General features: G+C 38.1%; 1 protein-coding gene across 2 annotated transcripts; it reads right to left on the reverse strand.

Annotated features, from left to right (window-relative positions):
* Window positions 1-10,460: 10,460 nt before the first annotated feature.
* On the reverse strand, window positions 10,461-25,197 carry LOC134205112 (endoplasmic reticulum mannosyl-oligosaccharide 1,2-alpha-mannosidase). 2 transcript variants are annotated; one of them, XM_062680051.1, is made up of 6 exons: window positions 24,580-25,197; window positions 23,791-23,955; window positions 23,223-23,597; window positions 22,561-23,088; window positions 11,955-12,142; window positions 10,461-11,888 (listed from the first exon to the last, which is right to left on the reverse strand). In XM_062680051.1, the coding sequence occupies exons 1-6, from the start codon at window positions 24,667-24,669 to the stop codon at window positions 11,240-11,242; spliced, it is 1,995 nt and encodes a 664-aa protein (XP_062536035.1). In that variant the 5' UTR covers window positions 24,670-25,197; the 3' UTR covers window positions 10,461-11,239. The 2 variants fall into 2 exon arrangements, with proteins under 2 accessions (XP_062536035.1, XP_062536036.1); XM_062680052.1 differs by lacking the exon at window positions 24,580-25,197 and adding an exon at window positions 24,147-24,264.
* Window positions 25,198-26,796: the final 1,599 nt, after the last annotated feature.

Raw genomic sequence — 26,796 nt, forward strand, 5'->3', positions numbered from 1 at the left:
ATTGAATAAGCCGTGGTACCACGCTTAAGAAATTTTATTCTTTTCGAAAAGAAAACGGCACTATTTTTTCAAGATAAAGGAAAACCACTGCCCTTGCTGAATGATCCTGAATAGATTAGTGACTTGGCTTTTCTGGGAAATATCTCTATGCAAGGCACTGTGTTGAACTTAATCCTAGAATTAAAAAAAAAACACAATAATAAAGCTTAAAAAAAATCTTTGCAAGGCAAGCAACAACAGTTCAACTTTTATTATACAGCATTGAAGCTTTTGAAATAGAACTAGCACTTTGGCACAGTAGCTTGCTGAAATCTGGTACATTTCTCTTAATCGGTAGAAAACATTTCTGTTCAACATGCCGATAAAGTAACGAAATTTTTTATCAACACCGTTTACTGCCGTGAATCGCATATCTGTCCCATCTTTGCTGGGTCTCCTATTCATATGGGACAAATATGCGATTCACGGCATATTGAACGGGCACGGCGACGGAAAGATTGAACGGGTACTGAAATGAATTCCCTCAAACATATGCACTTTACGATCCAATCTTCTTCGATCTTCTTTACGATCCAATCGAAATCTTCTTCTTCTTATTGGCATTGCATCCATACACTGGGACAGAGCCGCCTCGCAGCTTAGTGTTCATCAAGCACTTCCACAGTTATTAATTGCGAGGTTTCTAAGCCAAGTTACCATTTTTGCATTCGTATATCATGAGGCTAGCACGATGATACTTTAATGATCAGGGAAGTCGAGACAATTTCCAATCCGAAAATTGCCTAGACCGGCACCGGGAATCGAACCCAGCCACCCTCAGCATGATCTTGCTTTGTAGCCGCGCGTCAGACCGCACGGCTAAGGAGGCCCCCATTTACAGAAATAGGTGGTTGAAATTCAAAAGATTCCCAAAACTTATTAGGGCATCCAGGATCCATAATATATGAAAGTTCAAAACAACTCGAAACATTTCGGGCTCAAAAATTCTCCTTGAAATCCTTCTAGAAGCTCCTCTGAGAACTTCTGAATTCCTCCGGAAAGTTATCCACAAATTCCTCTGAAAATCGTTCGAAAATCCTTCTCATGTAATTGTAATTCCTCCTTATCTAGAAACCCCCCACTAATTTTTTTTAGGAAATTCACGAGGAAATTCCTTGAAGATTTCTTTTCTTCTCTCCAAGATTTACTTCTAGATATTTCTTCGGCTATTCTCTCTTCAGGAAGAATCCGGCATTTCCTTCAGGCATGCATTCGAGAAATCCGTCAAGAATACATACGGAATTTCTTCCCAAAATTCTACCAGAAGCTTCTTCAAAAATTCATGACGGAAATCCTCCGATTTAGCTCCATAATTTCACTTGTAAATCTATAAGAAATTCCTTCGGAAATTCTTCTAGGAACTTCTCCGGGCATTCCTCTCGGAACTCTTCCTTTAATTCCTCCGGGATTACTTCCAGGAAATTTTCCGGGAGATTTTCCGCGGAAGTGTACTAGAATTCCTTCCGGACTTCACTCGGAATTTACTCGGATATCTGCCAAGAGTTCTTCCAGAAATTTCTTCGGAACAATCCACAGGGATTTTCATCAGCAATTCATCTGAGAATACTTTCAGGATTTCATCTGGGAATTTCTGCATTAATTCCTCCTGGTATTTTTCTGGGAATTCCTTCAGATATTTTTCCGGAAATTCCTTTAGGAACTTCTCTAAGAATTATTTCAGAACTTCCATGTGGGAATTCATCCGGAAGTGCTTGTGGGAGTTCCTCCGGGAGTTCTTCAAGGAGTTTTTCCAAGAAATTCTCCGGTAATACCTCCAGGAACTTCACAGGGAATTTCTGGACGATTTTGGCAGGAATTTCACGGGAAATGGGATTTCGGAAGTTCCTTCAGAAATATTTTTTCTCTTCCTCTAGGGTATTCCACCGGATGTTCCTCTGAAGTTCCACCAATAGTTCCTTCGGGAATTCAATCAGGCTTTCTTCCAGGAATTCATTTAGCATTTCTTTAGGCATTTATCTTCAAATTCCTCCAGAAGTTCCTCGGAGAATTTCTCTGGGAGTTCTTACGGGAATTCCTCCGGGAGGTTCTTTAAAGAATTCTTCCAGGAGTTCCTCCTGGAATTCTTACGGAAGTTCCTTTGGGAGTTCATCCTAGAATTCTTACGAGAGTTCCTCCCGCATTTCCTCCGGAAATTCTTCCTGTAGTTCTTCAATAAATTCCTCCAGAAGTTCCTCCGGCAGTTCCTCCGAGAATTCCTCTGATAATTTCTCCGGAAAGTCCTATAGAAAATCCCCCGGGAGTTCCTCCGGAAATTACTCTGGGAGTTCCTCCGGGAGTTCCTTTTCAGAGAAACACCCGGAGAAACTGCCGGTGAAACTCCCGGAGGGATTCTCGTAGAAACTGCTGGTGGATCTCCCGGAGGAATTCCCGAAGGAATTGCCGCAGGAGCTCCCGTAAGATCTCTCGTAAGAACTCCCGGAGGAATTTCAGGAGGAACTCCTAGAAGAATTCCTAGAGGACCTCCCGGATGAGCTCCCAGAGAAACTATCGGAAGAACTTCGGGAGGAATTTCCAGCTTAATTTCTGAAAAAAGCCGAAATGATTTCCTGAAAAAAGCCTGAATAATTTCCTGGAATAGCTTCTGGTGGAACTCCCGGAGGAATTTCCGGAGAAACTCCCGGATGAATTGCTGGTGGAATTCCCGAAGGACCTCTCGAAGGAATTTTCTGGAAGAATTTCTGAAGAAACTCCCGGGAGAATTTTCATAGGAACCCCGGGGAAACTACCAGAAGCATTCTCGGAAACAAGAGAACTCATCTTATAGACAAATCTCGTCTAGCTGTAACCTTTGTTGGGGTTTGTAGCTGGACCATCATCATCATCAGAGGACCTCCCGGAGAATTCCCTGAGGAGCTCGCAGAGAAATTATCGGAGGAGCTTCTATTTAGGCTCCCTGAAGAAGCCTAAATAAATTCCAATTCTGCCGAAATTCCCGGAAGAATTTTCAGAGGAACTGCCGATAGAACTACCGGAATAATTCTCGAAGGAAATCCTAGAGAAATTCTTGGTGGAAATGCCGGTGGAACTCCTGGAAGAATTCCAGGAGGAATTTTCGGAGAAACTCCTGGAGGATCTCCCAGTGGAAATCTTGAAGTTTCCACTGGAATTCTTTCAGGATTTCATTGCGAATTAATCTAGGAATTCCTCCGAAAATTCCATTGTTGATTTCATATTCGGTATAATTTCTGTATAAATTTCCGGTGGAATTCCTGGAAAAATTCTTTGAAATTTTCACAAGAAATTATTCGAAATAATTCACGGGAAATTTTATGGAATTTACACAAGAAATTCGAAGATTTTTCGTGAAATTCTCAGGAATGTTTACTGGCAATTCTTCGGAATTTCCACGGAATATTCTTATTCTTAAAAATTTTGGGAAACAGCACGAAATTATTTGAATTATTGCAGGAAATTCTGCATAATGTTCGTGTCAGATTTCTAAATCTGATAGATTACATGTAAGAGCTGGTGTTCCCCAAGGCAGCACATTGGAGCCCATATTGTATACCATTTTTACTTCTGACTTACCTGATTTACCACCAGGGTGTTAAAAATCTTTGTTTGCAGTTGACACGGGCCTCTCAGCCAAAGGGCGAAGGCTTCGTGTCATTTGTAGTAGATTACAAAACAGCGAAGGCCGACGAAGGGTCCCATCGAAGGGAAAGTGGTTACCTCCAATACATTTTTCAAATCAATATCTTCCGCATAATGTATCTACATATTCACATATGAGTCTCACAACATTGTAAATTAATGTCCAAGTCGGGTGGTTTAATCCCCGGAAATAGACAATTAACTTTGATCGAACTGAACCTGAGTTGCGTGCCTTCGCCTACGCAATGCGGTCGGGTCTGAGCTTGACGACCGACTGGCAAATAGCTTACACAACCTCACTTGATCAGTACAGTTGCTGATGAAGAATGTGTATAGCCACCAGATATTCTAAATACTCATGCTCCTCTAATGTGAACGTGTACTATACACATGTGGACATACATGTACTATACACACATTGTGGAAGTGTTGGCTTGACAAATGGATTGCGAGTGATTTGACTATGCTTCCATTTGGGAATTGGCTCGTTCAGTAGCCGCTAGGTTGCGAAAGCCGACGGAGGTCCTTCGTAGCTTAGTTGGTTAAAGCACCAGTCTAACGTACTGTAGGGTCATGGATTTGAGTCCCATTGAAGGGAAAGTGGTTACCTCCAATACATTTTTCAAATCAATATCTTCCGCATAGTGTACATATTCACATATGAGTTTCACAACATTGTATCCAAGTCGGGTGGTTTAATCCCCGGAAATAGACAATTAACTTTGATCGAACTGAACCAAAAAAGTTTGGATATTTTCTCCACTTACTTGCAAAAATGGAAAATTTCCCCGAATGCTTCCTAAACTCAGCTTATAATTTTCCCACATAAGCCGAGAGCTTCTTATTTGAAACCTTCTAGCAGACATATTGTCACTATGAATGGGGTTCCAATTAATTGGTCTAGTGAGGCTAAATATTTAGGACTTCTGCTAGAACAAATAGACATAGGCCAAAATATCCTCTGCTGGCTCAAATCATATTTGACGAACCGACAGCTTGTGGTGAAGATATGAACGGAAACATTTTCACTAACCCATCTGGCGTGCCCCAAAGCGACAACCTTGGCCCGCTTTTATTTCTGCTCTTCATCAACGAACTCTCCACAGTGCTTCCAGATGGATGCCGAATATTCTATGCTGATGACTTGAAGCTGTATATGGTTGTTAAAAATTTGCAAGACAGCGAAAATATGCAGCTACTTCTCGACTGCCTGGTTGAACTTTTTGACCTTGAGTGTACAGAAATGCTACGTCATATCCTTCCACCGTAAACAACAGCCCATTAACTACGATTATTCCTATTCAATTACAAACCATGCTCTCTCTATCGAGTTTCGCAAGTTCGTGATTTGGGTGTTGCACTTGATTCGGCATTCACATTTCGTATACACTATAACGACATGATTTCTAGAGCCAACCGGCAGCTCGGGTTAATTTTCAAAATAACTAAAGAATTTCGTGACCCGCTATGCCTTCGATCTCTGTACTGTGCCTTAGTGGGGTCAATACTCGAATCGAATACTGTTGTATGGTGCCCGTATCAATTTACTTGGAACGCTAGAATCGAAGCAATTCAACACAAATTCGGCAGATTTGCTTTACGTGGTCTTCCAAGGCGTGATCCTTTGAATTTGCCACAATATGAAGTTCGCTGTAGACTTCTTGGAATCGAAACCCTTGAGCAAAGAAGGAAATGCTCAAAAAGCTGTATTCATTGTAAACATACTGTTAGGCGAGATCGATTCGCCGACCATCTTGTCTCAGCTGGGCCTATATGTTCCGGAGCGGGTCCTTCGACAACGAGAGTTCCCTTGACTTGATGCCAGGAACGCCGAATATGGATTATATGACTCAATTAGGTTTATGTCAAGGAGCTACAACGAATTTTACGAGCTCATCGACTTCAACACATCTGCTGCAACCTTCAAACATAGACTTCAAGTCGACAGGGACCAGAAAGTGAATGAATGTCCAATAGTTGAGAATTTTTCAATTGCTTCGGACTTTATCAATGACGGGACGCGTCGAGAACTGCGATGAATCAGATGAACTTCATGGACTTCCTAGAATTAATATTTTATTAATGATAAGTAAATGTTCGTATTCCGTATGCCAATTTTTTATTTTTTTGTCTTGTTATGATGTTGAAAAGGTGTGGAGTTTTTATGCCATATTGAGTAAGCTACATGGGAAGTCGCTCAACATGGCTTTTCTCCATCAGACTTCATTAAGACTGGACAGTCCGATGGAGAAAATACTAAATAAAGAAATAAAGGTTTCAAAATGACTTCACGAAATAAATGTCTTCACAGCGATTTAAATTGAAGACATGTCTTCAAATCTGGCATCGCTGGACACAGCATGTGTCAAATGGGGTTATTCAAAGTATTATGGCACTGCACTATGGTCCAGGATACAGATTTACGCGGAAAGATGAATTTTACGCCAAAACTATATTTTTTAGAAAAAACTGTTGTTCTACAAAATTGTTCGAAATAGTAAGGCCATCATTATGGTTCTACCAAAAAATAGGGTGGCCCATCATATAAAAAAAATTAGAAAATATTTTTTTTATTTCTCGGAATATTGACATGTTATGTTCTACAAAGTTGTAGCGTAGCTTATTCCAATCAATTTTGCTAAAATAACTTTTTCTGTAGCTCTTAAGTTGGCTGATTTAGAGCAATTTTACCTAATTGGATTAGGGTGTACCTTAAAAAAACTGTATTTTTGATCTACTTTTTTTGTTTTACATTTCTCGAAAAAGGCGTCTTCAGGTGACTTTTAGAGCTAAAAAAAATGCAACTTCTGATAGGTAAATATGCTCAAAATCTTTTTCGGATCAAAAGTTATAATCGTTTTTCTGTCAAAATTACATTTTTTTCATAAGTTGATATCTCCGGTTAGGGCAGACCAAAAAAATATATTTACACGGCATTTGAAAGAGAAATTAATATTCTTTATTATGTCAAAAAATTGGGGATATGTTATTTTTTTATCTCAAGTTTTATCAATTTTACTAAAATCATGTTTTTTCAAATAAATTAATATAACTTGACAACGGAAGAAGATACAGACGATATTCTTATAGCAAAACACGCGTTTTGAAAAGCCCCAAAAGTCTTCAGAATATGACATTCGTGAGAAATGAAAAATAAAAAATCTACAGCTTAAACACTTTTTATAAATTTTATCATTATCATCGTATTGCAAGATTTACGAGAAAAGATGCATTTTCGGTCTGAAGCATACTTTTAAGAAACAAAATTTGTTCTACAAAGTTGTTCTGGATACTTGGGCCCTTATTATAGAGTTACTGGAAAATAGGGTGGGCCATTTTATAAAAATGTGAAATTTTATTTTCTTTTATTTTGCGGAAAATTTACATAAAATATTCCACAAAGTTGAAGCACAGCTTTTTCCCATCAACTTCGCTATATAAACTTTTTATGTAGCTCTTAAGCTCACTTGTTTATAGTAATTTTACTTACCAGGATTAGGGTGTCCCTCAAAAAATAATATTTATGATCTGCTCATTTCATTTTTTATTTTTCACGGATGTCACCTTCTGAAAACTTTTGAGGCTTTTTAAAACGCGTGTTTTGCTATAAGAATATCGTCTGTATATTCTTCTGTTGTCGAGTTATATCACTTTATTTGAAAAAACACGATTTTAGTAAAATTGGTGAAACTTGAGATAAAAAAATAACATATCCCCAATTTTTTGACACAATAAAGAATATTAATTTCTCTTTCAGGGACGTGTGAATATATTTTTTTGGTCTGCCCTAACCGGAGATATCAAGTTATGAAAAAAATGTAATTTTGACAGAAAAACGATTATAACTTTTGATTGGAAAAAGATATTAAGCGTATTAACCCATCAAAAGTTGCATTTTTTTGAGCTCTAAAAGTCACCTGAAGTCGACTTTTTCGAGAAATGTTAAACAAAAAAAGGAGATAAAAAATACTGTTTTTGTGAGGTACACCCTAATCCAATTAGGTAAAATTGCTCTAAATCAGCCAACTTAAGAGCTACAGAAAGTTTTTTTAGCAAAATTGATTGGAATAAGCTGCGCTACAACTTTGTAGAACATAACATGTCAATATTCTGAGAAATAAAAAAAATATTTTCTATTTTTTTTTATATGATGGGCCACCCTATTTTTTGGTAGAACCATAATGATGGCCTTACTATTTCGAACAATTTTGTAGAACAACAGTTTTTTCTAAAAAATATAGTTTTGGCGTAAAATTCATATTTCCGCGTAAATCTGTATCCTGGACCATAGTGCACTGTCGTGTAAAAAGCTGGATAGGAATTTATGAATTTAGGAATTTGGTGATTTGGGAGTTCAGTAATTCAGTCATTCGGAATTATAGGAATTAAGAAATATAAGTGATTAATGAATTATGTAAGTAATTAATGAATTTGTTCGGGAATTCGCGAATATAGGAATTAAGGAACTGAGAAACTAAAGAATTTGGGATATTAGATATTTAAGAAATTAGGAAGTTACCTGAATGGCTGGTTGGCTACAGCGTCGATACACATGGTGTGGTGTATTGTGGAGCTTCAAAAACATCGGTCTTGGGCGATGTTCCTCCAGTTTCCCCGAACGTTTAGGGTCCCCAGGTCCAATGCCACCACGTGTAATCAGCGTATTCGTGGTCTTCCACGAAGTCACCAGCATCTATCCGATTCTCCGTGGAATATTGTTTTCGCAATTCTTTCTTCCGATATTCGCACTAAGTGACCAACCCACTGAGTTCTGCCCTATTTTATACGATTCACATTTTTTTTCTTTATACACTAGATACAACTCATTCATGCGTTTGCGCCACACATATTTTTTTTAGTTTTCCGCTGAGTATTGTAGATACGCACTTTAACGTCCACGCTACATGTTTGTAAAGGTCCACTATCAGAGTTTAATGCAGACGAAAACAAAGTTTGCTCTGTAACTTTGTTTTCGTCTGCATGTTGCGGGACCAAAGCTGGTTACGTTCTGGTTACATCTTATTCAAGCACTAACTCAGCACCAACACCACTATGATACTGCCATGCGATCGATTCCAATCAGGTCGATGTTGTCCGTAAAGCCCAGAATCATATGCGACGTGCGATGATAGAGTCGGATCTTCTAATCGCCCGTCGAATGCAATGCTGAACAATAAATTCAAAAGTTATTCACCCTGATTCAATCCACCTGAGGTCATTAACGAGGTTTAACAATACTTGGTTGCGAGCCATCAAGCGTAGCATGTATTACTGAATATCAGCCTAATCAGTTCCGCAGGAAAACCATGTTCAGACACGATCTGCCACAGCCCATTTATTGTCACTTAAGGTGATTATAGAATGAAGCCCGTGGTGAATTTAAAATTCACCACACGTTTATCTACATGCATTTCCAAAACCCCAAATCTGGCGTAATAGTTTTCGTACAGTGCCGAAATTCAAAATATGATTGTTCAGCATAACTAAGCAAACGATCTACCATTGTTTCAGCCCCATACGGGTTATGGTTCTTTCATCTCGTGCTCTTGAAAAAAATATTGTAAAAGCACGTGGTTTACAAAATGGCCGATATCTGGCTTCATTCTATAATCACCTTAATCGCACGCTGTTTTGAAATCCATAAGCATATGGTGAGTCCGCATGTTGCAGTATAGGATCATCCACATTCTAAACATCTGATCTGCCCTCACGAAAACCTGCCTGCTCATGCGTTAGTACACTCAAAATGATGGAGAATAAACACTTCCCATATTCTTAATAATCAATGGATTTTCTTTTGAGAAAAACAAACAAATTAATTGAAAAAAATTACATTTTCGTTTAATATCAGTTTCAATTACGGAACGGATCTTGACTCGTACTCGCGCAGTGAAAATTGTCCAACGTCAGAAGTTTTTCTTCCCATTGAAATAATAACCGACCTACTTACATACTAAAGATACGCTAATAACGTTTATCATGTTTCCGGGACTAGACTGACTTGTTTACTGTTCAAACTTACTCTAGATAGTCTGCCACGTTTTACATCCTTTCAATGTTAGATTCATTGCAGATTTTCTACGCCAATTAATATATAAAACAATCTTATAGCCTGACAATGCTTATTAGAGTTAATTAAATTTTGACTTTTTTTGCTCCCAATTTCTTAAACTGTGAATTTTGCTATTTTAAAGTCTTCTCATTTTTTTAGCTAGATTAGTCGACTTGACAAACTTTAGTTAAATCTGCCAAGAAGTCAGGATAAAAATAATATCTTCAATGTTTGATGAAACACGACCCTTCAATCGAACACATCCAAGCAAATGTGTTGATTAATTTTAAAATGCCAATGAAATACCGTCGTGAGGGGCTTCTTTTGACAAATCAGGGGCTACTTTGGACTTTTTGAATCAAGAATTATGACGTAGATTACTATCAAAATGCCATTATCACCATTCGGGTGCCTTGCTGATAGTTGGATGGCAACTTTCTGTTTTCAAATTTGGTATTGTTTTCGTTTAATTTCTTTAGAAAATCGAAAATCCAAAGTAGCCACCGGAGTCAAAAGAAGCCCCGCACGACGGTACTGCAGGATAGGTTCTTTCTCGCTTTTTACGCGGGTAGATTTTCTCAATTTTACTCGGTTCATCTTAATTTCCAAAACTTTCTAAATACCATCTTCTTTTTATTCTTCTATGGCTCTACATTCCATCTGGAACATTGGCATTTCATCAGTTATTAAATAAAAGCTTTTCTATGCTCGCCATTGCATGGGTTTGTATCTTGTATGGCAAGTACAATGGATACACTATACCCAGAGAGTTGAGAATGTTTCCCACTCGAATCGACTCGCCATCTCCACCTTTGCTCGCAACGTTGACTGGAGAAGAAATACCACCTGATATTTCTTTGATTTTTTTGTGATTTTTTCGTGGAATCAACTCAATGTTTTGTTAAATTGAAAGGCCAGAAAAAAGAAATTACAAACCGCGTAAAAAGTGACCCCAGTGTAAAGGTCCTTTGAAATAACAAATGTTATCATTGAAGCAAAAGGAACAAACAAAATGAAATTTTAATAACTCTACATTTACATTTTTGTTTTCTAAATCCTCTCATAGATATCATGACTTCCTAATGATCCAATAAATTTAATCTGATGAATCAAGTACAGCGCTCAGTAAGTCGTCATATCTGGATTGTTTACGTTTAATCTATTAACTATATTAAGATAAGAGGAAATTGGAAAATACATATGTACTACCTAGTTTGAAGTCCTCTTATTGTGTGAAGTGGAAACATATATCAACGGTTTTCAGAATTCACTATTGTGTATTCAACAACCAACTATCTAACTATCAACATTGTTTTCTACTTACTTGGGAGCGAGGATTGTGCTAAGGTTTTCAAATTATCAAAATTTGACGAACTACAAAATTGAATCTACATATCATATAAATTATTAGTCCCTCAATATCATTTTATGGAAAAAGGAAGTGGAATTGTGCATGGATCTTAAAAAATCATCTACCCTCCTGCACGGTTTACAGTAGGCCAGCCCAAGGTGCAGTGGATTCCAGTGCTCTTTTCACTCATCTCGAATTGGCAGCGGATGTGCCTCCGAGTTGAACACGTACTTGTCCAAATCAATCTCGTTCCGATCGTCACTGAACAGCAGATAAAAGTACTTCAGTGTTTCACCCAACCAAAAGCTTTCCATCATGTCGCGTGGACGGGTGTTCAAGGGATTTTTGACGTTACCGATGGATGTGTATCCATTCTTCACCTTGGTGTACTTGTTAAAAGCTTCAAAAATAGTCCAGCCCATATCCTGATAGGTTTTGTTCCCAGTGATGGCGTAGAAGTAGTACAAACTCTCAATGAATTCTGGTCGCAAAAGATTGTGGGCATCATTCGTTTTCACGTAGATGTCGGATTCGGATTCACCGTTTAGGTTGAAGTAGGAAATCTCTGGTGCCAGCTGGGTTGGTTGTTTCATATATGTCTGGTAGCATGTTTCCAGTAGGTCGTTTGCCAACTTGAGATGGGATTTGGGCATGCCATTTTTGTAGCCCAAAAGTAACGTACCCGGAAGATAACACGTTAGATGATCCATTTTAGGTTTGAAGTCTTTGCCGTTGATAAGCTCTCCGATGTAGAGGTGTTTTTCATTAGGTGTAACGCGTACCAACTGGTGTAGGACCCCTTCGATTGCAGTTTTATAATCGTCGATGAGGCTAAAATATTGAAGCATTTCATGTTATCCAACTCAACATTCTCTGATTAATGTCCAAAATACTTACAAATCATCATTCTTTTTACCAGTTTGAATCCATTGCTTAACAAGATATTCGTAATAAGAATCAGCACGAGCACCAAGCGAAATTGTTGCAAAGTTACGGAACTGTCCAGTATTCGCATTGATGAAAATGGGAACCAAACCTTCATTTTTCTCCAATTCATGAACCTTCACGTTTACTTTGGCAGCAGCCTGAAAAAAAGATATTTTATCACTATAAACCCATCACACGTTTATAATGTAAAGCCTCAATGCCTCAAAACAAAAACATTTTACTTTAACTTTTCAACATGGATCTATAAAAATAGCTCATATCCTGTAAGCCAAAGAAATAACGGAATTTCCACTTTTTATTTCATATTGAGCTTAGCTTAGCTTAGACTGACTGTACATATCAATGGCTGCTACTCCGTGATTGATCTGGTCTGGTGCAAATTGCACTACGATCCAAGTGAATAGTGATTGGGATTTACCAACTATTCTTGAAGTGCACGTTTCAGCAGCTCGCAAATGTTGATCAATAACGGCGCCGGACATGTCCTTACAGTCAGTTGGGAAATGGAGGGAATGTGAGTGTGTGGTAATTGTTGCTACTAGAGATCGAGAATACCTCTGTATCTCCACAATTACCACGGGAAGGAAGTAGTGTTAGTTGGGTGGGGTAATCAGTAACATAGATCGGGATTCAGCATGGAAAGTGATGTGACCTATGCAACTTCAACATAGCAGTATTAGCATTTCCTTAATTTGTTCAATTGTTCATTCCTCGCGAGAATAAACAATCAATCGCTCAATGTGTGCGATTGTTCATTTGAATTTCGGATTAGGCTCGCGCGTCATCATTTTTTTAACGTAAGAAAAGTAAAAACGAAACGGGATTAAAATTGAAAATAATTGATAGTAATTTCCACTTTTTATTTCATTTTTAGTTATTAAAGTAAAAGTCTATTTTTCTATCAATCAAAAAGTGCCGGTGTAAGATGGGTCAAACACCGGGACGAAATAATTCACCGTTGAATTCTGCAATTAATATTGTTTTTATTCACAATATCAAATTGTACACATATGGAAAGGTCTATTGCCAATTATTTTATTGAATAAAAAAGCATTTTTTAGCTTTGATGAAAAAATGGCTATACATTTTCAAATCGTCTGGAATTTCTTAGGAAAACAAGCCACCTGTGTATTGCTTTCTGTCAAAAACTGTACAATTTCATTAAACAAGTTATCACCATTATGTTATGTTGTACCTAGTAATGTAGTGGATGTGGATGTCTTTGATAAAGACGTTCAAATGGTTCTGTCAGCGATACGTCAGACCAAATCATCTTTTTCTCCTGGACCTATCGTCCTTCCATCGGCCGTGCTGAAGAAATGCTCTGATATTCTAGCTGTTCCACTTTGTCTACTATTCAACCTATCACTCCAGCAGAGTAAATTTCCTGTGCATGTTCCCAGTTTTCAAGAAAGGCGACAAACGTGATGTGAGAAACTACCGTGACCTTACTTCGCTGATGAACGATAGAATGTTCGCTTCCTGCAAAAATTACATCAGCCCCTATCAGCATGGTTTCTTTCCCGGCCGCTCTGTGGAGAGAAAACGAATCTTACCAGTTTTACTTCGTTTTGCATGGAGAACATGTGTAAAAAATACCAAATAGATGCCGTTTACACCGATCTAAAATCTGCCTTCGACAAAGTTAGTCATGACTTGCTGCTTGCAAAACTAGAAAAAATGGGCTGTTATTTTGCTTTATGCACCTGGCTCAGATCATATCTGGTTGGACGCCAAATGTCGGTCAGTATTGGAAACCGTCCGACTGTTTCTCGAACCTTTCTGGAGTTCCTCAAGGTAGCACCACAGCACCCTTGGACCATTTCTATTCTCGCTTTTCATAAACGATGTAACCCTTATACTGCAACGTGGAGGTTGTTTGCCGATAACCTTAAAATGTATGTAGTTGTCCGAGACCTCACTGACTGCTATGAGCTACAGAACCTTCTCGAAATATTCCATGACTGGTGTACTCGGAATATGATGATTCTGAGCATTCCAAAGTGCTGTGTCATAAGTTTCCGACGAACGACTAATTTGATCCAGTTTGACTACAGTATTGCTGGTTCTCAACTTCAACGGGTTGATCATGTTAAAGACTAGGAGTTGTTTCGGATGAAAAGCTTACCTATAGCCACCACTTCTCAAATACCATCGATAGAGCCAATCGCCAGCTTGGATTCATGTTTAAAACCTCCAATGAATTCCAAGATCCGTTATGTTTCAAAGCACTGTACTGCTCTCTGGTACTACGAGAGTTTGCATCTGTCGTTTGGAATTCCTACCAGGCTGTATGGAGTGACCGGTTCGAAGCTGTCCAAAGAAGATTTGTCAGATATGCTTTGCGCCACCTTCCATGGAATGACCCATTGAACATGCCTGCTTACGCTGATCGCTGTCGTCTACTCGGGTTGGATACACTAGCCAAGCGGAGGAATGTGGCTCAGTGTGTTTTCATTGCCAAGCTTTTATCATCTGAATACGATGCTCCTGAGTTGCTATTGAGGATCAGTTTATACGCACCTGTCCGGACGCTTTGAACGCGTGCGCTGCTATACGAGGAGCCACAAGCTACTAACTATGATGCAAACAGTTCCATTGTCGCCATGATCCATCGCTTCAACGAAGTGTCCGATGAATTTGATGTCAACATCTCTACATTCAGATTTCGCTGCCGCTTGCTGGGCCGTAATGTTTTTATTGTTTGACCACCATTAGATTTAAGAATTTCATGTAGACAACACAGTCCGATGAATAAAAAAAAATACAAAATGTTCCAAGATACCCTCAAAATGAATTAATCAGAACAGAAAAATATTTTTTGGATACGAAGTTTGCCGTTTGCCCATCGTCCCCCATTTGCAAGTTCATGTAAGAATGTCTAATTTTTGACCGAATTTATTTATTTTAAAGCGGATAGTATAACATCACTTACATAACATATGATGCTTTCACTATATTACTAAAAATGTTTAACCCTTTCAGGCCCAAATTTTTCTAACGGTATTACGCAGTAAATTAATTATGTTCCATTTGTTTTCGTAATTTAAATGAAGAACTGTCAAAACAAGTTGAAAAATATTTTTTCAGGGTGTACTGGATCATCCAAATTGTCATTGAGTCCGGAACTTGCGATCTACGTAACTGTGAGCTTTTTTCGTCACTCCAAACTTGGATATTTATTCAACCTTGTTCCCTTGTTCCTATTCCTAAAGATCAAAAGACATGGTCAGATGGTTTTGGGATATCCTGGGTTATCCAAACTGTCCTTGAGTACAGAACTTGCGATCTACAGCCACGAAACTAGATTTTTTCGCCACTAGAAGCTTGGATATGTATTCAACCATGTCCATAACATACTCCAGAAGACCATGAGACATGGTAAGATGGTTTTGGAATATCCCGGGTCATCCAAACCGTTCTTGAGTTCAGAAGCAGCTGTATACTTTGGATAGTGCAGAATATCTCATAACTATCTTACCATATCCGTTCACCTCCCGGAAGGTGTCATGGGTATAATTGAACGAATATTGAAGCTTTGAGAACCGAGAAGAGCTTCTAAGCAGCTGTAGATCTCAAGTCTCGAACTCAAGGACAATTTGGATTGCCCAGAATACCTCAGAACTATCCTACGATATTCTTTGACCTCCTGGGAGGTGTAATGGATATAATTGAATGCATATTCAAGTTTTCAGTACTGAAAAACGATTTTTTTGCAGCTGTAGATTTCAAGTCCTAATGTTTCAAGGAATGTTTGAAAGGAATGTACTTGTACGTAATTGTAAAGAGTCACTCCAATAAACTTTTTACAGAATGGGCATAGTGTTATATTATATAGTAATCAACGCAATTTGACGAACTGATGTGGTGTCTGTATGTGTAGACAAGTACCATGTACCATTCCACGGAAAATGCTGTCCCATTGTTTCCTATTGAAACTAGCTAGATAGGCTCAGAAATTATGGCCGATTGGCATAAAATATTTTAGCATAATGGTCGTTTGGTATGATAGCCGTTTGGCATAAATGAATAACATAGAAAACAGACAAATGATCAAAATATTAATCAGCAAATATACAATATGTTTAATATTCTGTCAAAAGTTTATTAATGGGAGAAATATATTTGAACATGATGTATAAAACATAAATTATCGGGAAATATCCCAAATGGATAGATTTTTTTTTTGTTTTGTAATATTTTTTGTAGCTCATTTTTCAATTATTTCCACAATATACTTTCACTTATTCATGTTAAAAATGAAGGCAACATTAACGTCTTATTCGTCTTGGTTCTATAACTACCATTGATAAACTTGTTCTAAATCCATTTCCAAATTTGATGACCTTTCATTGACCTTGATTATATGAGCATTACAGCGACATTACATCTAATGCACAAAAGCTATTGTAATGAGTGATTGAAGCTGTGACATCTGTTCTGTTCACACTTTCATTGGCGATTCAAGGTCACATTCACAATAGCTATTCCTTTGCTTTTTTCATTCTACAAGGGATGCAATCGTCGCTGAAAAATGCAAAAAACAAGCAACAAAAGAGAATAGCGATAACTCTTTGTCCTCATCTGCAGAGGATTCATGTAGCATTCCATTTTATTTGCAACAAACATGGAGAAGTAATTGTTGTGAACTTTTCAAACTGCGATAACTTGTATATTTCTGGAGTAAAACACAATTCATGTCTACAGATGGGTTAGTTTATGTTTAAACATTTATAACTGATACTTATTTAACCAAAAACACCATCGAAAACCGACTACCTCGCTAAATGCGCGGCAGGTGATCATTGTCCTATTATGTTGCAGTTTGGGACAAACTCTTATTGCGACTTGAGTTTGTCTCAACATTTACGAGAGAGGACAATGTTGTTGTCATTGGCAATGTTGTTATTTTACATACCCTGATCCTTATACAATGGAGCATTGTGTCTTTTATGAACTGAAATGATATAAGCTCGGGCAAGTTATCGAATATCGGTATTACTGTAGCTACCTTTGAACCAAACAGAATTTCGAGTGATTCTATCCAGAAGGATGTCTGACGACGAAGATTTTTTAGGTTTTGAAGAAGAAGAATTGACAGTGGCTCATCCGGAATTTTTGAAAACTAGCCGTAACAATAATCTGCTGTTACACAAAGAATTTGTGTTTTATCGCAATCGGAAACCTGTAAGTTATCACAAAATAACCCCGATTTTTTTTCAAAAATGTATTTTTTAAATTCTAACTTTAGCTTAATGATATTTACTATTGTGAGTGTAAGGTAAGAAGTTATTCACGTCACCACACCGGAAAAAGATGTCCCTCACGTGCCGTTACCCAAAAAGCGTCAACGTGCAGCAAATTATTTCGTTATCCGATCACAATCATGAATATGATCCCATACATGTTGTGGAGATCAGGTATCGAAATGCAATTAAGCGTCGTGCAGCAGAGGATTCAAGCAAACCAATAAAATTAATCCGAACATTAGCGTCCAGTTTCCCAAAAGAAGTTCAGCAGAGAGTGACCCTTAACGCACAACGAAAAATTTTGGAACGCGTCCGTTCTTAATATACCACTGCAAACATAGTAGAACCAGCATCGCTGAAGGATTTCACGGTTCCGGACCATTTAAGGACCACTATTGATGGCGGCAAGTTTTTACTTGCCGACATCCATGAAGGTGACGATAGAATCATGATGTTTGGCACAAATGAAAATATACAACGATTAGCAAATTCGAAGTACTGGGTGATGGACGGAACATTCAGCAGCGTATCACCTTTATTCAGGCAGCTAATTACGATCCATGGGAGCTGCCCTCCAAGTTCAAAAGGGAGGAGATCTATTGTAAAGTGTTTCAGTCGTTAATACATATCGCTGATGACTTGGAAAAACGGAAGAAGCCTGATGTTATTTTATCAGACTACGAGAAGGCTATGATCAATGCCAGCAAAAATGAATTTGAAGATTCCAAACACATCACATGTTTCTTCCATCTGAGCCAGAACATGTGGAAACACGTTCAACAGTTGGGGCCATGACACAAGTCATGAACAGCGACGTCAAGTCATTCGAATATTTCTAAAAAAACAGAAGCTCTGGCATTTTTGTCCCCATCAAAAATTACTGAAGCCTTCGGTATACTAAGAACATCAGCACCATATCGTCTCACAGATTTTTTTTTATATTTTGAGGAAAATTATGTTCACGGAAGAGTACGACGGACAACCAAACAGGAACGTGTTACAAAAAACGATCCATTGTATCCACCGAACCGAGTCTATGGTCGATAATATTATACAAAAAATACCACGAACCACAAATCAAATCGAGAGCTGACATAGTCAATGGAACTCGGTCATCGGATCTCATGCAGGAGTGCTTAGAATCTGAGCCGAGACCTGCAAAGACGGCTTTTTTTTCCTTGTTTTGACACTTGTTCTTCTTTTCATCACAGTTGATCATCGATTCTCAACTGTTTCCTTGAGTGTTTCACCTAAATCCCGGGTAGAATCTTCTGAGCGCAATAAAAGTGTTTGCAATTTACGGATTTATAATCTTATTTTTAAAGAGATTTTCCTATCGGGAATAAAACAAGTATTCATAACTGTTCAATATTAAGCTGTCCGGCTATTCTAGAATACTTTTCAAAGTGAAAAAGTACTCGTAAAACAAAATCATTCGGAATACTTTTTGAGGGATACCAATACTTTCACACATAAAGGTGCTGGTTGCATCTGACAATTCGTGACAGCGCTTGCTGGTTGCAGATGAAGTTACATTTTTTCCTCTTTGCAAGTCACGTCCCAGGTTGCACCCAAACCGTTCGTATTTGCGGTGGCAAATGTTGCACCGCCGGTGTACACCGTTCGGAATAAACGAAAACGACATGAGTCGGATACTTCTGGTGGCAAGTTGAAAATGCGAATATAGCGAGTATTGCCACCAGCCACTGACATTTGCACCATCACCTTTTTCCCATTGCTGTAAACAAAATGACCAGGGAATCAATATTCGAGCAACGCCTAACAATATATCCTTTGTCATCAACAGAGTTTGTTACTGGCAAACGCACCTTGCAACAAGCCTTTGTTAGAACCTGAACACAATATGATAAGAATTAGGGATCCTACATTCAGAGATATGCGAAAGCGTAAGCGTAAGCGTAAGCGAAAGCGTAAGAATGAATGATACATAGCCTAAGCATAGTTAGGCTTCGCAGAGGTAAGGGATATTTTAGATGCAACTATCCTTCAAAAAAAAATAACAACGGAAGTCTCATGAAATTTAGAAGATTCGTAGAAAAGTGATTTGGAAGAAGTTTAAGCTACAGGAAGTCTAGAACTACAGTTTTTCGGTAGCGTTAGCATAAAATTTTTATTTCAGATTTTAACATCCAAGGATGGACTACTTTTTGATTGGTTTAACATCGGAAATTGCAGCAATTTTTGAGAAAGAATCTAGTTTCAACATTTCTGTCCAAATCTGATAAATTTCATTCGACATTCGTTGATTTGTTCTCCAACAGTGTTTTAGCGATAACTCCGAAACGCAATTGCCGAATGGCAGCATTCCTTGTCTAATATTAAAGACATCATTTTGCATCAAATGCACTTCAACGCATCAAGCGCATCAGCAACGCGAAAAGTTTTCCTATTTACGGCTGCTGGCAGTTACTAACTTATTTTGCATTCATTTAAAACAAAACAATTTTGTAATATATTTCAAAGCATACCAGATATCATGTAGCTTTCACTAAAAGTTCACGTAACCGGTACGTAGAATTCACGTAAGGTTCACCTGATCAAACACGTAACTACTTTCAAACTTCACGTCATTAGTACTGGAAAATCCAGTCAGATTCACTTGATAAATCACGTAACTCACCTAAGCTAAGTTTTGTTCAGGTTACATGCCATTCAGGTCACTCTTACGTGAAAAATGTGGTGGATGAGAACCACATTTGTTTTCCGGTAAACATGACGTGAAGATTTTTCAGAGTGATTATCTCCGACAAAAACAAAGCTATGTCGTTGGTTCTCTCTTGTCGCTTGTTCCGTATGCGCGTCGACGAAAAATTGATTCCCTGCTCATGACATTTCTTTCCCCGATGGACCGGATGGCCACATTGCCGACAAGATTTGGGCTGATTCAAGTATATGTCACCATTGTAGTTTCATGTTCGATAGTGATGAACGACGGAATATGCTGTAGTAAATTCATCCGTAATACTCGTACGCCGTTTGGTATTCCAGGAAAGTAGTGTTTCCACATTTCGTCTCTTATCGAAATAACCTCTCCGAACTTCAACATGAAGTCGGCTTTGGTGGAGTGACTTATCGACGAAGGTAGATCATGCACCCCAGAGTCTATTATATAGAGTTGCGCAAAGAGGATCTTCTTACTCTTATTCTGAATTATGCTCTTGTTATTATGTTGAAAACTTTCATTTTTGTTCAACCCTCCAAGTGACTTCACGGGAGTGATCACTTCTAAAGCTTTTTAATTCGATAACCAAAGTCACCTACAGAGTGCAAACACGTGAGTTTCTTATTGCAACTTTATTGGGGGGTGTATTGAATTTTTTTGAAGCTGTTTCTAAAACAAATCTAATACATTTCAATTCATGAGTTTTAATTCATCATAATAATCATTAGGCGATAACAATACTTCCGCCTTACCAACAAGCATTTGTTTACTTTGCTCGATAGGTAGACGGTTTGACAGTTCAATAGGTAGATTTGGCTTCACTCTCTGCGTAACTCTATAATAATAGACTCTGATGCACCCGAACGGTCACCGCATGGCAATCAACATATACGGGTATTTATACGAAACTCACAATTATCACAAAGCATTGTTCGCTTCCATTTGTGATCCGCTTGGTAGCGCGACACAATTTCTTTAGAATTCATTTCGATCAGCACACAGCGCGCATTATGCAACTGTATGCTTTTAACATTACTATATATATATTGCAGTTTATCTCGTTGTCCAGAAACAACTTCACTTTGCTAGCATCTGGACGATTTGGAAGAACACTAAAATCTATAACAAGCGTATACAAGCAAATGTGACGAAACACGAAAGAAGTGAAAAACGCGACTAGAATAATGTCTGCAAGCCAACCAATGTTTCGGAGTATACAACAAAAATCAAATAAAAACTCAATGAATGTTTTTTGTACTTTTGCTTTGACGCTTTGCAAAGTAAAAGAACACATTAAAATTATTGATCTGAAAGCATTAGAAAAATTAAACTCTCAAAATGGTTCGCCGCGAATAATTGCAGAACGGTATACCGTCATATGACGCAAATCATCGTACAATTGATTTTCCCTTTTATTTTGGGCATAGGTTGTTCTTCCTGATTTTATTATTATCACCGCGCCCTTTCAAGGGCTCGAAAGCCGCCTTTGAGGAGGCATAGAAGCCTCCTTCCTATAGACTTAGCCTTCCTAAGACTCAAGATGCTCAGCAATTTGTTAAACTTTTACCGAGATTCGCAAAGCCGGGCCCCAGCAAACGTGTTTTTTACCGAGATTTCTGTCAAATTTCAGTCAAAAATGTCAAAAATCAGTAAATAATTTGCTGAAAACCAGCTAACAAACGCTAAAGCTCAGAAACTTCCACTTAAGTTCGATAGCCGTATTTCAATTTGTCGGAAGCCTCCCTTCAAGAGGCTCGGATGCCTCCCTATAATAGAATTGGAAGCCTCCAATAATCAAAAAGTTTTGTAGGAAGCTTGATTTATACATTTACCTTGAATTAGAATTTTCGCAGAATAATGAAAGTTTCAGCTGTCTAAGACGAGTTTAGTACTTTCTATTTAATTCCACCACATTTTGTTATCTTTGGTGATACGTATTTCGACCTCAATTGTGAGGCCGTCTTCAGTGTCGGCCACACAGTTGAGGTCAAAATACTTAACTGCAAAGATAACAAAACGTGGTGGAATTAAATGGAAAGAACCAAACTCGTCTTAGATAGTTGGAAACATTCCACTAAAAGAGCCTAAATAATTTTTCTGAAAATTTTAGCCTACTTCACGGAGAGCCATATAAACACGCTAGTTTTTAGGTCCGTTTTTCATAATATATCTTTCTACGCTTATTTCCATTTACAGTAAAAATAAATAGGGATACCATGACATTACAAAAACACCACATTAGAATATTTAAACAATTGTTTCAGTAAACAGCAAACAATTTTTTAAATATCTACATTTTTAAAATATTTGACATATTCGGCATTATTTGGCTTATTCGGCGAACCGAATATTCGGCAAAATCAAAATTTTACCAATATTCTGATTATCCTATCGCACCAAAACAGACTTCTGATATTATTGAGAACATGCCTCAACATCGTTTTCGCTTAATTATCAACTGTAAAAAAAATGACCAGTACTTGACCGTACCTGATCCAGGATCTCCTCCTTATTGAATCCGACAGAAGCATGGTACCAAAAAATAGACATGTTGATACTTCCACTCGTTTTTTTAAACGTCAAAAAATGCGTCCAGACCGAAACGAGTTAATATGTTACTTACCGTTTCAAAGGCAGGATCGTTGGTAGTTCTTGACAAATCCCTGAATTCCAACTGCAGCGTTGTTACTTCACTCGTAGAGCTATCTGGCGACCACTTTGGAGGGTGAGCTTTCATCGTATCGATGTTAACATCCGAGTATGGGATACCAGATGGGGAGTCAAAGCAAGGCAATAGACGTTGGCCCAAATCAAGAGCCTTATCCAAATACATCTTATCTCCACTCAAATGATACGTGCTCAGTAATCCTCCCAGAACCCTAATGGTCACCTCGAATAGATTCACATCGCGATTCACATCAAATCGCAAGTACTGGTCAATCCAGTTCCTTGCTTCGTCATATTCCTCTTGAAGATCCATGATGTATAGCGTATCTAAACTGTCTACAATAGTCAATCCTAGTGCAAACCAATCGGAAAAGCTCATCGAAATCGGTTTGAGATTATCATGGCCCCAAGCAAACTCCTTGTATCCGCGCCAGGAGTGCAAAAACGCTTCGATCACAGCTCGCTGTCTGTCATTCGTGGGTCCCTAAAATAAAGAAAGTTACTTTAACTGTTACATAGTCTGACCCATTCATAAATTATTAAACGTAACTAATATATTTCACAAACAAAAGCAAGCGATAAAAACGTAATTGAACCTTAACGTTACGTTACTCCTACCTTAAAATCTTTGGCATTGTCACTGCGTCGATTTTCTTCTAACACATTCTCCTCGTTGTCCACAATCTCCTTCAGTTCGTTTTGTATGACCTGCAAAGTAGCCTCATGGGGCACCTCACCTCCAACGTTAATCTCTGGCTCGTCCAATCTCTGTTCCACCAAATGATTGTGATTATCGTTATTATCAATAGCGCTATCCATTACCGGTGGTTCGTCAATTATATTTTTGCTGTCTCCGTCGTGAGCGCGGAGACGATTTTTACCATTGTGTGTCCCATTCAAACTGACTTCTTTCACCTCGCTGCGGTCCACGACTCCTTTATCATGATGTGCTGTGTTTGCTGCTGCTAGGTGCAATGCGCCTAGATGCTCGTGCTACATTTAAGGGGACAAAATGATGTGACGGAATAGTAAGATACAGAAACAGTTGCAGCTGTTTAAAGGATATTAAAGTGCTTTCAATGAGAAACTCAAAAGTGTTGTAGCGCAAACGAAACACAAACCGGTACAACCTTAACCTAGCATTACTGTGACCCCAAACGAAAACTTTATTATACTGGAAACTTACCCTTTTTTTGAAAGGAGCAATCTGTATGTGCTCCATCCTTTCAACTATCCGCGGCTCTCGACTGGTAGTGTCATCGTATGGCATTAGAAAGAACAAAAAAATTCCAACAGCTACTAGCGCGATCCAAATTAAATTCTTTTGGAAACGAGATAATTGATTCCAATGCTGAAATATAAATGAATACAATTAATAATGATAGTCGTGAAAAACGATATCAGAATAGGGATTTTTTTCTATTTTTTCGAGAATTTGGGAATACATTAACTTTAGGCACGCCAGGCGACAAAGGCCAAGTGGGAAGTGTAACACATAGAAGACTATGATCTAGTGACAAAATAAATTAGTTTTATATTTACTTAATTTATTAACAGCAAATCGCATTTTCTCGGGTTTTGCCTGATTTCCCAATTTTCCCGCTTTTTTCCGATGGCTATAGAATACCCGACTTTTCTCCTTTCTCTTTGAACTTGAGGGCAACCTGCTTGGTATATGTGAGTTATGAGTCTCTACAGAAACTCGAAAATAGCTTTTCAAATCGATGCACATCTAAACTTTCAGTGATGTGATAATATCAATATATCATGTAAAATATCATGAAGATTGTCAATTATCGGTTTGCCGGTAGATTTTTGTGCATTTTCCATGAAAATGCAAAAATTAAATGCATAGATATAAATAAGGATCAATAGGATTTTAGTATCCGAGTATGGTCCGAGTATATTCAGAATATTTAATACAAACAGAAAGTACCTACATAAAAACACTTCAAGACAGGTAGCAGTAACTTACCCTTTTTAAACTTTTTCTCGACCCAGTTCCGGTAATGGTCTCGCCAACAGGCAACAAAAGGGAAATGTGTTCCTTTCGTAAATCCATCATTGTGCACTTCCTCAGACCGACTCTCTCATAAATGTATAGAAGCACAATCTAACTTGCGATTGAACCACGTCAAAGCAGTATATATCACGAATTAATATTCTATTTCTCACGGCTCACAGTGCCATTTGTCACACAATTGCAAAATACCTCTCGTAGTTCGAACCAATTTTGAAACAAATAGGTCGCCACTTATGTGTTATCAAGATTTTTCAGCTTTTTTCACGGCAAATGCTGCATAGTATTAAATACAACAATCACAAGAGTATTCCTGATAATATTCTACATTTTCTGTTCTATTATTCTGTCATCACTTTGGCTTCCGCTATGTTGATTAATTATAAAGATGATCTTTACGATATACAATTGGCCGTAAGAAACATTTTTATCCTTGTTATAACGACACTTGTTTCTTCACTAATTTTTACAAATAGTATCAATATAATAGGCGGAATCCTTTTATTAAATAATTCGTCTTCTCTTCATACTTTCTTGTTGCCACTATTTTTGACTGTGTTTGAAGTGGATGTGGGGGGGCGGAGCACAGCAAGACTCAAGAGGCCTTTTCATGTGACACTGCCGAGTGCCGAGACTGCACTTTTGTTTACAACCGCTGAACAGGCTCGCAATCCCGAAGCTGTCACTTTCAAGCAGACCCCAGACGAGAGATATATTGACAATACTTTTCTCATCAAACTTTTCTTCAATATTTTCACTGATTAGCCGGCATGGCCGTAGCTGAAGAAAAATTCAAATTTTTCTTCAATATTTTAGGTTCGCAGAGGACGATTGTCGCTGTCGTCACTGGCGAAACATCTTTTGCTGGCGAAGATAGGGCACTAAATGTCAACGAAGGAAATATCAGTACGTTTTGACAGATAGGTACCCAACATGTTTGGGAGCGATAACAAAGGGAACCGCAACGACAATCGTCCTCTATAGTTAATTGCGAGAAAAGAGAAAAATTCTAATTTTGCGGAGTAAAGAAGAAGAAGCAGACTGAGTGTCGGAAACTTCAAAATGGCATGCACTGTACGAAAAGTGTTGATATTTCTTGATATCAAGAAGATTCGAGAAATCTAAAATATTTCAAAATCACATAAATATATGACAAAATGCCTTTAAAGTACCATTAAACTTGTTTAAAAAATATAGCGGCATGTAACACTCGTTTAAACTTGAATATTCTCGTTGATTTTAATAATTAACATTCACACCGAAAAAATAAACCAAAATTTTTTACCGTACAACAAGTGATTTGACGTTTGCGGAACAGCTTTCCGACAGTCGACCGTCGGACCCCGGTTCGAATTTTTTAATCTTCACGCAATATTACCTCTATTGTTCGCACTCACACATTCAATCTTTTTCTTCAGTATTCAAGAGTTTGTCGTCTGCACGGATTAAATAAGGGGTCGTTCAAAAATAATGTCACAGGTTTTAGGGGGGGAAGGGGTCTAAGATTTTGTGACAGTACATTTCGCTTAACTTTTCAAAAGGACCTAAGTAACATTTTTTTCATGAATTAATTTGAGTACTGCAATCAAAAGCTTTCATGTTGTTCTGTTGATTGCGCTATTCAAATTAATTCATGAAAAAAATGTTACTTACACGATTAGAGTGGATTATCTAAAAGTCGGTAAAAGTTACCGATAATCGAACTAAAGTGCACATACCTAAAATGTACCTATACACTAAGGAAAATGGACGTATGATTTTCAATCAAACGCCTTATGAAAATTTGCCACAAGGAATCGTTATGAATTTCAATATGTTGCCTTATGAATGATGATTTTCATTTGAAAAAAAGTGAGGTGCGGCAGACTGGGTTCGAACCATGGACGTCGGGGTCGGGAGGCCGGTATATAGACTACACGCCCATCGACGCTTGATTACTCGAGAAGGTAACTGCGTATAAGAAGCACTGTTGGTGGAATAATCAGTCAAAGATTCATAAGGCGCCAGTTATGAATTTCGATAGTCCAGTTCGCTGAGTGTAGGTATGTGCACTTTTTGACGATTTTAGGTTCTCTTCACCCATATTTGGGTGAACTGAACTAAGCGTGCTGGCCAAACGTCACTCATAAAGATGTCGCAAAATCCTGATTAATCACCCAGCTGCCAACATTG

Source organism: Armigeres subalbatus, chromosome 1, assembly GCF_024139115.2.
Source record: "Armigeres subalbatus isolate Guangzhou_Male chromosome 1, GZ_Asu_2, whole genome shotgun sequence".
Lineage (NCBI taxonomy): Eukaryota > Metazoa > Arthropoda > Insecta > Diptera > Culicidae > Armigeres > Armigeres subalbatus.

What these genes read in the sequence shown, in the direction of transcription:
- LOC134205112 (XM_062680051.1), bottom strand. Translation starts at nt 24,669, where the DNA reads ATGATGGATTTACGAAAGGAACACATTTCCCTTTTGTTGCCTGTTGGC. An exon ending in TTGCTCCTTTCAAAAAAAGG is followed by an intron (nt 23,598 to 23,790) that starts GTAAGTTTCCAG and finishes CCTTAAATGTAG; the next exon opens with CACGAGCATCTAGGCGCATT. An exon ending in GGTAAAAAGAATGATGATTT is followed by an intron (nt 11,889 to 11,954) that starts GTAAGTATTTTG and finishes TCAATATTTTAG; the next exon opens with CCTCATCGACGATTATAAAA.